The sequence below is a fragment of the Triplophysa rosa genome, linkage group LG5 (genome assembly GCF_024868665.1).
Source record: "Triplophysa rosa linkage group LG5, Trosa_1v2, whole genome shotgun sequence".
Classification (NCBI taxonomy): Eukaryota; Metazoa; Chordata; class Actinopteri; order Cypriniformes; family Nemacheilidae; genus Triplophysa; species Triplophysa rosa.
The window spans coordinates 22,601,395-22,615,285 of NC_079894.1; the positions used below are offsets into that span (position 1 = coordinate 22,601,395).

The following is a 13,891-nucleotide window of genomic DNA, read 5'->3' on the forward strand; positions in this document are numbered from 1 at the left end:
CTTTTCCCGTGCAGATTGTTTGTGTTTGGGACATTAAACAGGACTGGTTTTTTTGTGAAATGTCTTTTGTGAAATTTTGTGTGAAGTTCCTGTGAATCTGTCACATTTAGGCCGATATAATTTTACCTTTTGTATGCAGGTTCCATTTCTTAATTTCATATTTATTAGAATCAGTGCATATGAAAGTGAATCTGTAGCGTCATGAGAAGGTGCTTTAGTTTTTTATTTATTTTAAAGGACTCCTCGTATGAGCACTTTCAACAAGTTGATATGATTTATTAGGGTCTTCATGAAATTTCTGGAACATATTTTGCTTAAAAACACTCAATGTATGTGTAAACAAAACCCTTCTTGCCTCGTCAAAAACAGCTATGCTCACAGCAACCCGTTTTGGTGCATGTCTCTTTAAATGATAATGAGTTACAGCGCAGGTGAGTCAACACAACACACGTGTAGTAATGCAATCGTTTAGCTAAATGATATTTCCTGAACTCCTCCGCGGTTAGTTTTGTTTTAAACATCTCAAATCATTCGTCCGGAGACTAAAAAATCTGTCACAGCAAACAGCGTATCCTAATGTGCTCACGTTGTGCGTGTATGCTTGCCTTAAATCCAAAGAATGCGCACATGCAGATCTCAGCAGAATTACGTGGATTTTAGCGCTTGTCATTGACAAGTTATAACGTTACACACACAACGTGAGAGCATAAGTATGCTATTACAGATTTTCAGCCTAAGCACAAATGATTTGAGACGTTTAAAACAAAACTAACCGCAGTGTTCGCTCCTGTTTATTAGCACTTAGTTCATTAACAGCTTGCCGCAGCTGAACATATTAACGCACATAATGTATTAACTTACTTACAGCTAAACTCCAAGTGCCCATTTGCCAAATAACATATAAATATATAGTAAGTTTAACACTGGCTTTGAATGTTCTATTTAGCCCGTGACTGACTTAGCTCCCTTCGCTATCATATGCTAACGTTATCCTCCTATATATACTTTACATGTACGTCAATTTAGAGTGTTGATAAATATTACTTACATCGGCAGCTTTGTCTCGTTCAGCTGGTCTCGGTCCCTCTTGAGGAACAACTTTGAAGCTAATCCTGCTTGTACTGTCCCAGGTTGATAAAGCATTCCGGCTTGAAGTGAACCACTTCCATGAACTTTAGCCATAGTGTCACGTACCCTGCTGTCGCTTGTGAAAATAACAATGGCGGCAGTGCCGTGTGTGGAATTGTGTAGATTAAGGGGCAGTAATATTATAATAATAGCCTGCGTCTACGTCACATCAGGAGCGAAATCTGAACGGCTCGATTTCTCACATGCTTGCAGAGAAAGGCTCATCAAAACAAAGTTACTGGGATCTTGTTATTCACGTTTTCTGGTTGCTAGATGCACCGGCGACCCGATTATAGCACTTATACACAGAAAAATTCGGATTTTCATCCAATGACTCCTTTAATATTCTACACTTGTAGTTTTTTTTTTCTTCCTGAACGCCATTTGTAATCTTAGTCAAGGTTTCTTACACTAAACACAGTTCTAACTTATTTTCATAAAAAAAAACTAAGCAATTCGTATAATGACAGAATTTGCATTTTGAAGGTGAACTATCCCTTTAAGACAGGTCAAATTATTGAATACTTACAGTAATAGGCTTGGGAATTTAAAGGGACAGTTCACCCAAAAAAATGAAAATTGAAAAAAATGAAAAAGGTGTGTGTCCCGTTACATCTGCCGTAAAACTAACACAGCATTTCATAAAAAGAACATCATACCAACAGTCAAACATGGTGGAGGTAGTGTGATGGTCTGGGGCAGCTTCAGGACCTGGACGACTGGCCGTAATTGATGGAACCATGAATTCTGCGCTCTACCAGAAAATCCTAAAAGCGAATGTCCGGCCATCGGTTTGTGACCTCAAGCTTAAACGCACTTGGGTCATGCAGCAGGACAATGATCCAAAACACACCAGCAAGTCCACCTCTGAATGGCTAAAAAAACAAGGTTTTGGACTGGCCTAGTCAAAGTCCGGACTTAAATCCAATTGAAATGCTGTGGCATGACCTTAAAAAGGCGGTTCATGCTCGAAGACCCTCCAATTTGGCTGAATTAAAACAATTCTGCAAAGAAGAGTGGGCCTCAATTCCTCCAGCGATGTGAAAGACTCATTGCGACCTATCGCAAACTCTTGATTGCAGTTGTTGCCGTTAAGGGTGGCACAACTAGTTATTAGGTTTAGGGGGCAATTACTTTTTCACATAGCATCAGAAATGTTTGGATTGTTTTTTCCCTTAATAATTAAAACCATCATTTAAAAGGAACCTTGGGTATAGAGAGATGTATGGCTTAATATATTAACAATGGCATTGACTTTATAAATGTGAAATTAAAAAACAGTGTAACTGTCACAGTATTCATAAACTTTGGTTTCAGCCTAAACATGTTCTCTTTCGCTACAGCGAAGCACACACGTTTTCCATATATAACAGTAAAATATGATAAGTCAAACATAAGATCAGATATATAAACACACAGGGTGTCACGATTCTTGTGGTAAGAACCCAAATGCAGGCAGGCAGTGAAGGGGTTAACAAAAACAAGACTTTAATAATGAAAATAAAACACCCTCGATGCGGAAAACAGAACTGAGAGATTTATAAAATATAAAGACTTCCCACGTGGGCGCAAAACGCAAAGACAAGATCAAAATAAAACTAAAATCCACAGATGGCGGCAAGGCAACAAGAACACGGGTAAACAAACACAAGCATATACAGACCGCATACATACACAACGTACATACAACATAATCCAACAGCACAAGACAAAGAAACATTAGGGCATTATATAGGGAGACAGACAAAGGATAATTAGCAAGGGGCAGGTGTGGGTAATACAACACTCAGGGAAAGTTAACGAGGAAACGAGATGGCGGGAACAGCGGACCGGAGAGAGATAGTATGGAAGGCCGAAAGGTCAACAATCTATCTCTCCACATAAAACCTAAGGCTTTGCCATGATTCTGCTACAAGACCAAGAATAGTCATGACATGATGAAGCAGAGTCATGACACAGGGACAGTAGGTGGTGGTATGTCCTCTTGACACAAGCCAGCCTGCCTGCCATGAAAGAAGAATGCGTTCAGTATCAGTAAGTGTCTGTTCAAGGTAAACATGCATTAAGTCATAGCTTTAAATTACTGCCTTTAAGACAGATAAGACTATTTAAGACATCGGCATCCACCATAATCGTATACTTTATACATTATGAGAATATACTGATAAACAATAATAAGATGCTTGTGGTTTGGTTATTTATTCTGTATAGAGCACACGTGAATATTAGCCCCCGTCAGCTAATGTCCGAGAGAAGTTAATATAGATAAGACAATAACGTTACGCTACTAATGTTGATAAATCAGCATAAAAAAGTCAAAATCTGGATAAAATGCATTTTATAATGGCTAAAACATCGTGTATATAATAATTTCGGTTTTTAATATGTTTGTTTGTATTGTTTCTGACAAACATTGTTTCTGTTTATTATTTAGCATTATCTATTTATATACTGTATATGTTATCCTACAGCACCTTATATTTACTGAAGAACTGATTAGTGTGTCTGTGTTTAGTTTGGCTGCCTAGCTGTGCATGCAACCATTTTACGTCATTGAAAAAGAACATGGCGGCCTCCTTAGGTTAATATGAGTATTACATTTAGGGTTTTTTTAAAGAATTGAAAATATTTGATGCGTTTCTAACCACAAATGCTAGTAGTGTATGGTTATTACAACGTATTAAGCCATACATCTCTCTATACACCGGGTTCCCTTTAAAAACTGCATTTTGTATTTACTCTGGTTTTCTTTGTGTAATATTAAAATTTGTTTGATGATCTGGATCATTTAAGCATGACACATATGCAAAAAAACAAAAAATCAGGAAGGGGGCAAATACTTTTTCACAGCACTGTATGTATATAATATAGCTTTGTAAAAGTTGTCCATATAAGTTGTCCCCCTTGCGTGAGAAACAGTCCTCACAAAATGTATTTCGGTCTACATGCACAAGAACGCTAAACCATACATCCAGGATGATGAAACCCTCATCAGTGCTCTGGTCCTGTCCTGTGTGTTTTGTCGGCTGTATTTCCTGTCATTTTCATTTCATCTGGCTGATGTCAAACACAGGACTGAAATAATTGACATCATTAGATTGAAACATAAAGCATGTGGTTTCTCAAACCAGATCCGTGTGTGTTTTATCTCTGTGTGTGTGAAGGGAATTTTAAAACAAGCTGCTGTCATCTTTAATCAGTGTGGCACACACAAATCCAGCCTCAGGTAGACCAATTACAGACAGACACGCTCCACGGACGAGACTAGACCCTCCTCTCTCTCTCACTTACACACACACACTACTCGGATTTTGTTCTTGTTTTTGTGTACAGAGAGTCAGAAAGAGCTTGGGATCGAATGATTTTATTGTTTTCTCTGTGGTGCTTTGTAAAGCAAGAATAATTTAATTCCGTTGTGCCGAATTTTTGTAATGCAAATGCGATTCATTGTTTGCAAATATTTGTAGTTTGCGGTGGATGTAGAACTCAGCGATGCTGATGTTCAAAGTCCCTCGGTGCGCATTTGTTTTGTTCAAACTAAATCTTTCCCTGTTGTCCATGTGAAAGTGATACGCTTTAATATTGGACGGTTAAGTGTACATAAACAGCTTGTAGATGCATATGGGATACAAAGCGAGCACATACACATAATGGCACACATTGTAAATTTGATTTTTTTCCTCAGGGTGGAAAGATCCCTGTCAGATGGACCTCACCGGAAGCAATTGCATACAGGAAGTTCACCTCTGCTAGTGACGTGTGGAGTTACGGTATCGTCATGTGGGAGGTGATGTCCTTCGGCGAGAGGCCCTATTGGGACATGAGCAACCAAGATGTGAGTTTCACTTTAACTGGAACAGACTGATTGAAAATGTCAACCTGCGTAAAGGGATGATTCACCCAAAAACAACAATTCTGTCATTTCTGTCACCTTCATGTCATTCAAAACATTCTGTTGAACACAAAAGAAGAAATTTTGAGAAGTCTCTCAGTGGTTTTGTGTTCATACAATGGAAAGTAAACGGGGTCCCAGTTGTTTGGTTGCCAGTGTTTTTCCAGAATATCTTCTTTCGTGTTCTGCGGAAGAAAGTAAGTCATTCAGGTTTGGAATGACATAAGAATGAATAAATCATGCAAGATTTTTGATTTTTGGGTGAACTGTCCCTTTAAATATAAGTCCATACCTGAGTATAACCTTTAAAGGGGACCAAAAAGTAAAAAAGCTGGTGAAAAATGTACTTAGTTGTATGTAAGTTTTGGTCTACTTTCATTTCACATTGTTGATGTTTGGAACTTTGACAAATGAAATATTATTTTTATTAATATTAATTGTATTAATATTTGTATTAACTGTATTAATATTTTATTTAAATATGGTAACTGGCAGACAGATACATACATATATATATATATATATATATATGTGTATATATATGTATATTTATGTGTGTGTGTGTGTGTGCGTGTGTGCGTGTGTGTGTGTGTGTGTGTGTGTGTGCGTGTGTGTGCGTGTGTGTGTGTGTGTGTGTGTGTATGTGTGCGCGCGCGTGTGTGTGTGTCCTTCGGTGTGACAGAAAAAACTAACAATGAAGATCTCTTTTATGCTATTTTATTTTATTTAATTAATATAAATATAAATAATGTAAAACAATATATTATTAACTTTTTTTTAAATGTTTGCTATGTTACACCATAGGACACTTATACAGTATATATGTCAACTACCCACATGCACAAACAATAATTCATTTTTTATAAAATATTATAATATAGTTTTACAATACAAATACATTTTTGTTGTGATGTGTTCCTTATGATGCAGCATGAAGTATTCATTTTCTATAAAAACCGATTGAAGACAAACTGAGTAAACATCCTCATTGATTATAATGAGAGCAATTTGTTTGTCAGACAGATTGTCAGACAGAATATTATTAAGGTTTTCCGTCTTGTCATTTTTTAGCTTCTGACAAACATTTCCTGTTGAGATTTTAAATATATCTGACCCGTTCTAGCATCTCTTGAGGATTTTCAGAAAATCCTGCCAATGCGGACATAAATTCCCTAAATCTTTTAGCATACATTTAACACATTGGAGAGACTAAATGCTCTTACTGAACCCCGAGGAATGTAATGACGGAGAAACTAAAAAAGAACGTTAAACACAATGTTCATTCAAAGAAAGAAAGATAAAATGGAGAAATTCATGTTCCTTCTGCACACTTCATAGTGTCTATAGCTATTCACACAACAATCTCACATCTACCACAATGCATAAAACTCCAAAACAGCTTTAATGAGCTTCCGACAGTCAACAAGTTGTGGATGAGTTGAAAAAAGTTCATTCAACCTATAACACACTGTATTAGCCGATCATCTATAAGCCTGAGGTAGATTTTTGCACTAATTAAATCCCATTTGAACGTATAAAAACATATCAGCAAACAGCAGAGCATTTGCGATGAGGAACACACACAGCGCTCAGTGGGTGATCATGGTCTCATTACGGTCCCGTGGAAAGCCCTCAGTCATTGTGGAAAGAACAGAGCGTATATTGATCTTCAAATATTTAGATTCATGTTTGAGCGTCAAGAACAAGAGCTCTGTATTGGTATGCAGAGGACAGACTCGGTGTCTGTGTGTTTGTCAAGGGACAGACAGAGAGAAAAAGTCTCCAGTGTCTCAAAGATTAATGGTTGTTTATGGGTTGTTTGTGTTATGTTGGGCTGTCTATAGACATACATATTCATTGCTTTTCATGTGTGCTAAAACAACACAGTATATCTGTATTTTTGTGGTGTTGTAAACAGGTTTTGTATTATTTTCTTGTGCTTCTCCCACAATGCATCTCTTCAGAATCAGGAAGATGTTTCTGTTGCCATCATCTCAGGGGTGGTTCATTATTTATTCATTTTTGTGTGATTGTTTATGTTTAGGTGATCAATGCTATAGAGCAGGACTACAGACTGCCACCCCCTATGGACTGCCCGACTGCTCTCCACCAGCTGATGCTTGACTGTTGGCAGAAAGATCGGAACGTTCGGCCGCGCTTCACGGACATCGTGAACACGCTCGACAAACTCATCCGCAACCCAACCAGCCTTAAAGCAGTCGCTAGTATACCCACAATGTAAGCCAAATGAACACACGCATGTTTGTTTTTATATGGTGGGGGGGCTTCATTAACTTCTACTGGTCTTGAAGAAGTTACAGCATTTATAATTTAATAAAGACGACCAGCCATACAGATAGCAGGTGCACAGAATGCAGGTTTTTTCCATCAATATGACAAAACTGGAAACAGCTTGGTCATGTGTTCATCTAGCTCAATTGGTTGAGCATTGTGTTGATAGCTCAAAGGTCTTGGGTTTGATCCCCAGGAAACACACATACTGATGTAAAAATGACCTTTAAAAGGTCACTTTAAAAGCATCTTCCAAATGTACAGGTAAATGTATGATTCTGATGTTACCGTGTATCTTTCTCTCTTCCTCTCTCTCCAGTCCATCCCAGCCTTTGTTGGACAGATCCATTCCCGACTTTACCACCTTCAGTTCTTTAGAGGACTGGCTGAGCGCCGTTAAGATGTCTCAGTATAGAGATAACTTCCTTAACTCGGGCTTCACGTCACTTCAGCTCGTCACCCAGATGACTTCAGAGTGAGTTCAGAGTCTAAAGCATGTTTTAAGTTCAAGGTCAAGATTTTATTGGATCAACATTGGATGTTATTATTGTTAGCATAGATCTACCCTGTAGTAAAAAAGGTTAAGGTGGTCAGGATGATTTACCGTCTGGTTTTTGGAATATGGTTAACCACCAAGCTTGCTCCTACGTAGATGGTCCACATTTTAGATCGACCTCAACTCAACCGTTTTATCCAACTAGAAACTGTGTTAACCCAACCCAATCAGAAGCATGTTTTAGATTGTTATGGATAGCCAAAGCTTTAACCTTTATAATACAATGTCTGTTTGAAACATAAAATTGCAGGTTGTTTCTTTTCGAAGGTTAAAGTAAACGTGACATCAAACTGACAATTTTGGCGAAATCGTACACGACTGCGAATTGCAACCAATGGCTTACTCCACCCCCTCCCTTTTGGAAGCACAACGGTGGCGGCACAGGACTAAGATGTCATCACGTTTTTGCTTCTTTGCTGAAGGAGATAATGTATTTACGAAACGCGCTCTAAAGAGCAATGTGTCCGTTTAGGGCTACTGTAGAAACAACATGGCAAATTCCATGTAAGGGGACCCGCAGTGTATGTAGATAGAAATAGCTCATTCTAAGGTGATAAAAACATAACACCTCTATACCTCTATATACACGTCTATACACCTCTGAAGACATAGTTATTCATATTTTATTGCATTTCTGTCAATAGATCCTCCTAAAAACTACACACAGCACCATAAATGCGGATTAACTAGAACGCTGTTAACCTCCATTACATCAATTGTTATGTTTACAACAATTATGTGTCTTATTAAGCAGGTCTTGCATATTATCATTAAATTTGAGATGAAATCTAATTATTGGTTGAATTAGTTGAGTTAGTGTGTTGCCTTTTCTGTTTATCAGGTACGGTGAGCGTAATTAAAGCTCTCTCTGGGTTACAGACGTTCAGACGCATTGATCAGAGAACGCCGGGCAGTCAAATGTGTCCGCTAACATATTTAATATTGATTTTTAACCTGTACGGGGTGTTTCGCTTGGAGACTTAGGATGTGTTTAGACTTGATTTTGACTATTGAACGAACAGGTGGATATGCGTTTGTTTATGTTGAAACACAGCTCCTGTTGTTTTGTTCGTGAAGAGAAACGTAGTGAGGTGTACGACGCCTCTGGCGCTGTGATTAACGCTGTTGTCGTTCACAGAGAGGGGCTGCGCTTAATTAGCAACAGAAGTATGAACCCGAGCGTAAACAGGAAGTTAAATACAAGTGGCTTTCATGTGCTAATGCTGTTTCACATAGACAAACCAGTGGGAGCTCTGTTTCTTTCTTCTCTTTAACTCTGTCTGTCTGTCTCACAGTTAGTCTGTTATTAGTACAGGTTGTTCTTTTTCTTAAAAGACTCTGCTAAGATATCAGAAAAAGAAGAGAGTTCTTTTGTTTCTGTAATTTAAAGCAGGCACTAAGGTCACCTAAAATCACCTGCCGTAACAGCTGTTTTTTGGCCTTATGTTTTGATCTAATTGAAAATGAATGAAAACTAAACTTAAAGTAAAATAAAATACTTTCAAACATATAGCAAGATAAAAATAAACAAATAAAAAATGATATTGGTAATATTGATGTAATAAGTAAATATGGATTTGTCTTCTTCACAGGGACCTGTTGAGGATAGGTGTGACTCTGGCCGGCCATCAGAAGAAAATCCTCAACAGCATTCAGTCGATACATCTGCAGATGGCACAGTGCCAGACGGACACTGCGCTGGCATGACTACAGGGGGCGCCGGACGACGGGCCGGGCAGCTTGCGGGAGATTTACCAGCGGGTGAGCCCAATCCCATCGGAGCGCGGCAGAATAGAGACGATCATCCTGATCTGAGAACGTTTCAGGAGAAACATCACAACTCCATATCCAACAGACCGGACCGAACCGGGACTCGTCGGGATTCACAGGACGTCTGTTAACATGTTGGCTAAGACTAGGAAACAGGAAGTCCACTTGACTGTCTGTTTAACACTTCTGACTACATTTACAGGGAAAACCCAAGAAGCCGACTATTTTGGTCTCCGTCTTGTCACCGTAGTTTTGGTCTCGGACACACGATCTACGTTTTCGTTATTGTCAACTGTTCAAATACTATTCAAGTTATTTTCTCCGGTTCCTGATGTTTTTGATCACTTCTGCTTCCCACTTACACTACCTGTTGATCTCGGAATGGCTGCCATTGCCAAAGGACATCCTGTATGCCTGCTTCCCACCCCCCGGCCATACGAGCGTAAATGATGTATATCTTTAAATAAATGCGTATATCTTCAGAGTAAACCTTCATATTGAAGGTGAAGTGGAATGGACTTGTATGTAAATACCCACTTCTTTCGCTTGCATTTTTGGCAATGTTGCTTACCGAATGGACCAGAACCGCCCGTTAGGTGTCTCGCGATTCTGGAAGGCGTCGGGCGTGATGCCACGAGTGTGATCTGGGATGAACTCTGACTCTTTGTCTATGTTGTGTAAATATCAGTTAGTTGTGTATAAAATAGCGAGAAAAGAAATACCTTAGGTGAAAAAAGCTACGCATTCAGGCCACTAAAGGAAGCAGTGTTTATTGTAGGTGTTCCCACGCTCCTGAGCACTTACGTGTACAGCTTTTCTTTCTTCCACCTCTTCTAGTTGTTCTTGTTAGTGAGTGTTTGAATGCGTCGACTAGCATCGGGTAGGCCACCCGAACTAGCTGGTTCACTTAAATGTAGTTCCACTGTTAATAAGCTGTACTAATGTTGGTCTAACAGGGTCTTAAAAACCGCCAATCTGTTTTTCAAACACGTGTTTACATGATAAGCGAACTGAAAGGTCACAGACAGGTAATAGACGGACACGGAGCTAGCTACGTGCGCGGGAAATTCCCGATCAGACCGAGTTGCTCTCTCAGCTTCAGATATTTCTCTGACATTGTTAAACGCGGTACTTGTTCTCCGTTCCATCAGCTCTCCAATTATTTGCGTGCATGTCTGGATGGAACATCTGTGTGACCCTTTAGGAACAGATGCCTAACACCACCCCATTGAGCACATTCTACTTATCCAGTCAGTGAAACACTCTCTTCGCACACACGGATCGTTCCCGCATTCGGGACCTTTCTTGGTTCATATTTTTGGTTGCCATGGAGAAAAATGTTTTTTTTTTTGTTAACTGCTTTACCTTTCATTCATCTGTTGAAGTATGTGTATGTGGCTCGGGTTGTAGACCTGCCAACGGTTCCCATGAGAAAAACAGCTTAGTAAACATAAATTATGTATAGATGGAAATCTAAAACTACATAAAGGTGTGTGAAAACTAGGTTTAGGGTGATTAAAGTATTTTTATCTCTGCATAAAAACATTAGAAATCAGTGGCCAATGAGCGTGCATGCGGTGTTTGTGTGTGATGAATTAGCCGCTACGTTGTCTGTAAGTTAATGAGTCTCATGGTTTATGGTTATTGTCTAAGAGCAACATACACACATAATCCATCATGCAGATATACCCGAGGTGTTACACCTAATTGGCCACAATGAATTTCACCATGGCAACCAAAAAGCATATTGCTTCTTTGTTAAAGATGATACATTTCTGCAGCTTCTGTCAATAGCTCTTACCTTTGGACAAGCACACACAAACGCACGCACGCACACTTGCATTAATTGTAGGCTACTGCAACTTGTGTTCCCTTTCGAAAATGAACCACTGTTTTACTACATTTTAAACAAAAAAATAACATGGTTACTGTAGTTAATCCATGCCCTGTAAAAATTTTGTAAATTTGCAGTTTTCTGTAATTTTACATTTTTTACTGTATTTTTATCTGTACAAAATAGTGTAAAATGTAAAATTACAATGTGTTTCATTTTGTTCTTGTAAATTTGCAGTCTTTTTCTGTAATTTGACAGGTTTTCACAGTTTAAAGAAAAACGTAAATTAAAATTCTGTAAAATGACAGAAAATTTTACAGATACATAGAAAGTCTGTTAAAAATAACAGTAAAATTCTCTAAATTACAGTTTTTTACAGAATGGTTACCACAAAATAACCATGTTTCTAATTAAAAAATCATGGTTGCTTTAGTAAAACCATGGTTTTGCCAAAAAAAAAAAAAATTTTCAAGGGGGTCCTGATGGTAATCAATACACCAAAAAAATACGGTTACTTCAAATTTACCACAAAAACCATGGTTCATTTTCAAAAGACTTGTATTGCATAAAAGAAAAGTGCATTTAATTCTCTATATAAAAACACCGTGGACAAATTCCAGTTGTGTTCCTCTTTTATATAAACGTTAGCACAACATTAAAATGTCTCTTCATGTACCGCTGTGTAAGCCACCAGAAGCGGCTCAATTAATGCTCACTAAGTATCTCCGCCCTGTGCCTCTCGTGGCTTGCGTCCAGCTCGTTCGCTGTGGGGCGTAACCAAGCTGTCCGGAGTCCTGCCGTATGGCCCCACTGAAAAATGGCTGACTCGATCTCATCCCCATGGACACACTGGGTAGGGCGGGGCCTGCCGGCTACCTGCCGACATAGCAAACAGACGGCAGAGAATGGTGAATGAGCTGGGGTGAGTGAGAACAAAAGAGCTATACGAGAGGAGGAGACTGTAGCCAGTCCAGGGCGAGAAATGGAGTTAGGAGAAAAAATGGAACGTCATCTGTGCACATTATTCCATATAAAAATAATGCAGAGGGGATTTGGTACTTATGACAATTGGCATAGTGTTGATCATCTTTTAATCTGAATAGTTGCTCTTCACTGTCTGCACATAAAGCACTAAACCATTTCAGATGTAATATGTGGTTTATATTTGCATATGTACATTAACAGATTGTTTGTAATGAGAATGTGTCCTTTCCACCACGTCTCTCTTCAATTATTTAAATGTTCTTGCTCTTTATGTTCAGTTAGCACCATCGAGATCTAGGTGTTTTTTAGGGGTGTTCAAAAAGAAACGGCCAGGGGATGAGACGATGAGCGGAAATGATTCCAGTCTAATTTTATCGCTCCTTGCCTGGAGTGTCGACACATTCTGGAATCTTGTGCATATTTGGCAGAGGATCAGCGGCGATGCCATTACCGTGCCAACTGAAGTCTGAGCCGTGTCGGGTGTATGCGTTCACGAGCACTGCTCAGACTTCACAAGCACAAACAAAAGCTTCGTCTGGAACTGCCTGTAGGAACGGGCCTGTGACTTTTTGCAGTTTCTCTTTACTGCGCTTTAAACGAAACGTTCATGACGAAGTGATGAAGCATTACTTTTGGCAACCGAGAAGGAGAGGGGAGAAAGTCAAAGGGTTTGAGAGAGGGGGAGATAGAGAGAGAGTGAACTGTTGATGAAACTAGCATGCCATGGATTCTAGCTCGCACTGTTCTGTAGATACTGAAAGAAGGAAAGTCCCCCCACCCCGCCAAGGCTATATAGTTACCACTTGTTTCTTGTGATGAGTATGTCAGAGTTTAAAACTGTAATTTTCTGAAAACTATTGTACTGAAATGCACTCAATAAAGACCTTGGAAAAGTTGAAAAAAGCTGGTGTGGATGAATGTGTGCGTCAGGTCAGAGCTGCAGATAAGCAGCGCTGCCACATATCAAAGATTCATTCATTATGAATTTCATTTTTCATCGTTTATTATTATTTTTGTTATTATGTTTTTATTTACCGAGGGAAAGGAGCTTCCTGCAGTCAGGTTGACCCTGCTATATTTTTTTGTTAGGCTTAAAGATAGAAAGTGAGACGTTTGTGTTTGTTTTTCAGGCTGTAATAATTTGACTAATGAGGCAGTACATTCATAACTGCCCAGCGATACTCTACTTCAGTTGTAATTGTTTCTATGAAAACAACACAGTTTATCAAATAATTAAGGAGTGACAGCACAGCAAAGAATAGCAAATGTACGTACTTGTCACACCTTACAACATACTGACAACAAATATCTCCTCTCAACATTGCTCTTCTTCCAAATAAAATCACTGCACATAAATACAAGTGTCACATATCACCTTTCTTTACACATGCCATACTTTTTATGACTTTTTGGAAATGACAACTACATTTTAATC

General features: G+C 38.9%; 1 protein-coding gene across 1 annotated transcript in view; it reads left to right on the forward strand.

Annotated features, from left to right (window-relative positions):
• LOC130554486 (ephrin type-B receptor 1-B) overlaps positions 1–13,354 on the forward strand; it is a 231,238-nt gene extending 217,884 nt beyond the window's left edge. Inside the window, exons 13-16 of the mRNA XM_057334187.1 lie at positions 4,814–4,963; positions 7,065–7,258; positions 7,632–7,787; positions 9,461–13,354. Of these exons, the coding sequence (XP_057190170.1) occupies positions 4,814–4,963; positions 7,065–7,258; positions 7,632–7,787; positions 9,461–9,575 (615 nt within the window). The 3' untranslated portion in view covers positions 9,576–13,354. The remainder of the gene's footprint in view (positions 1–4,813; positions 4,964–7,064; positions 7,259–7,631; positions 7,788–9,460) is intronic.
• Positions 13,355–13,891: the final 537 nt, after the last annotated feature.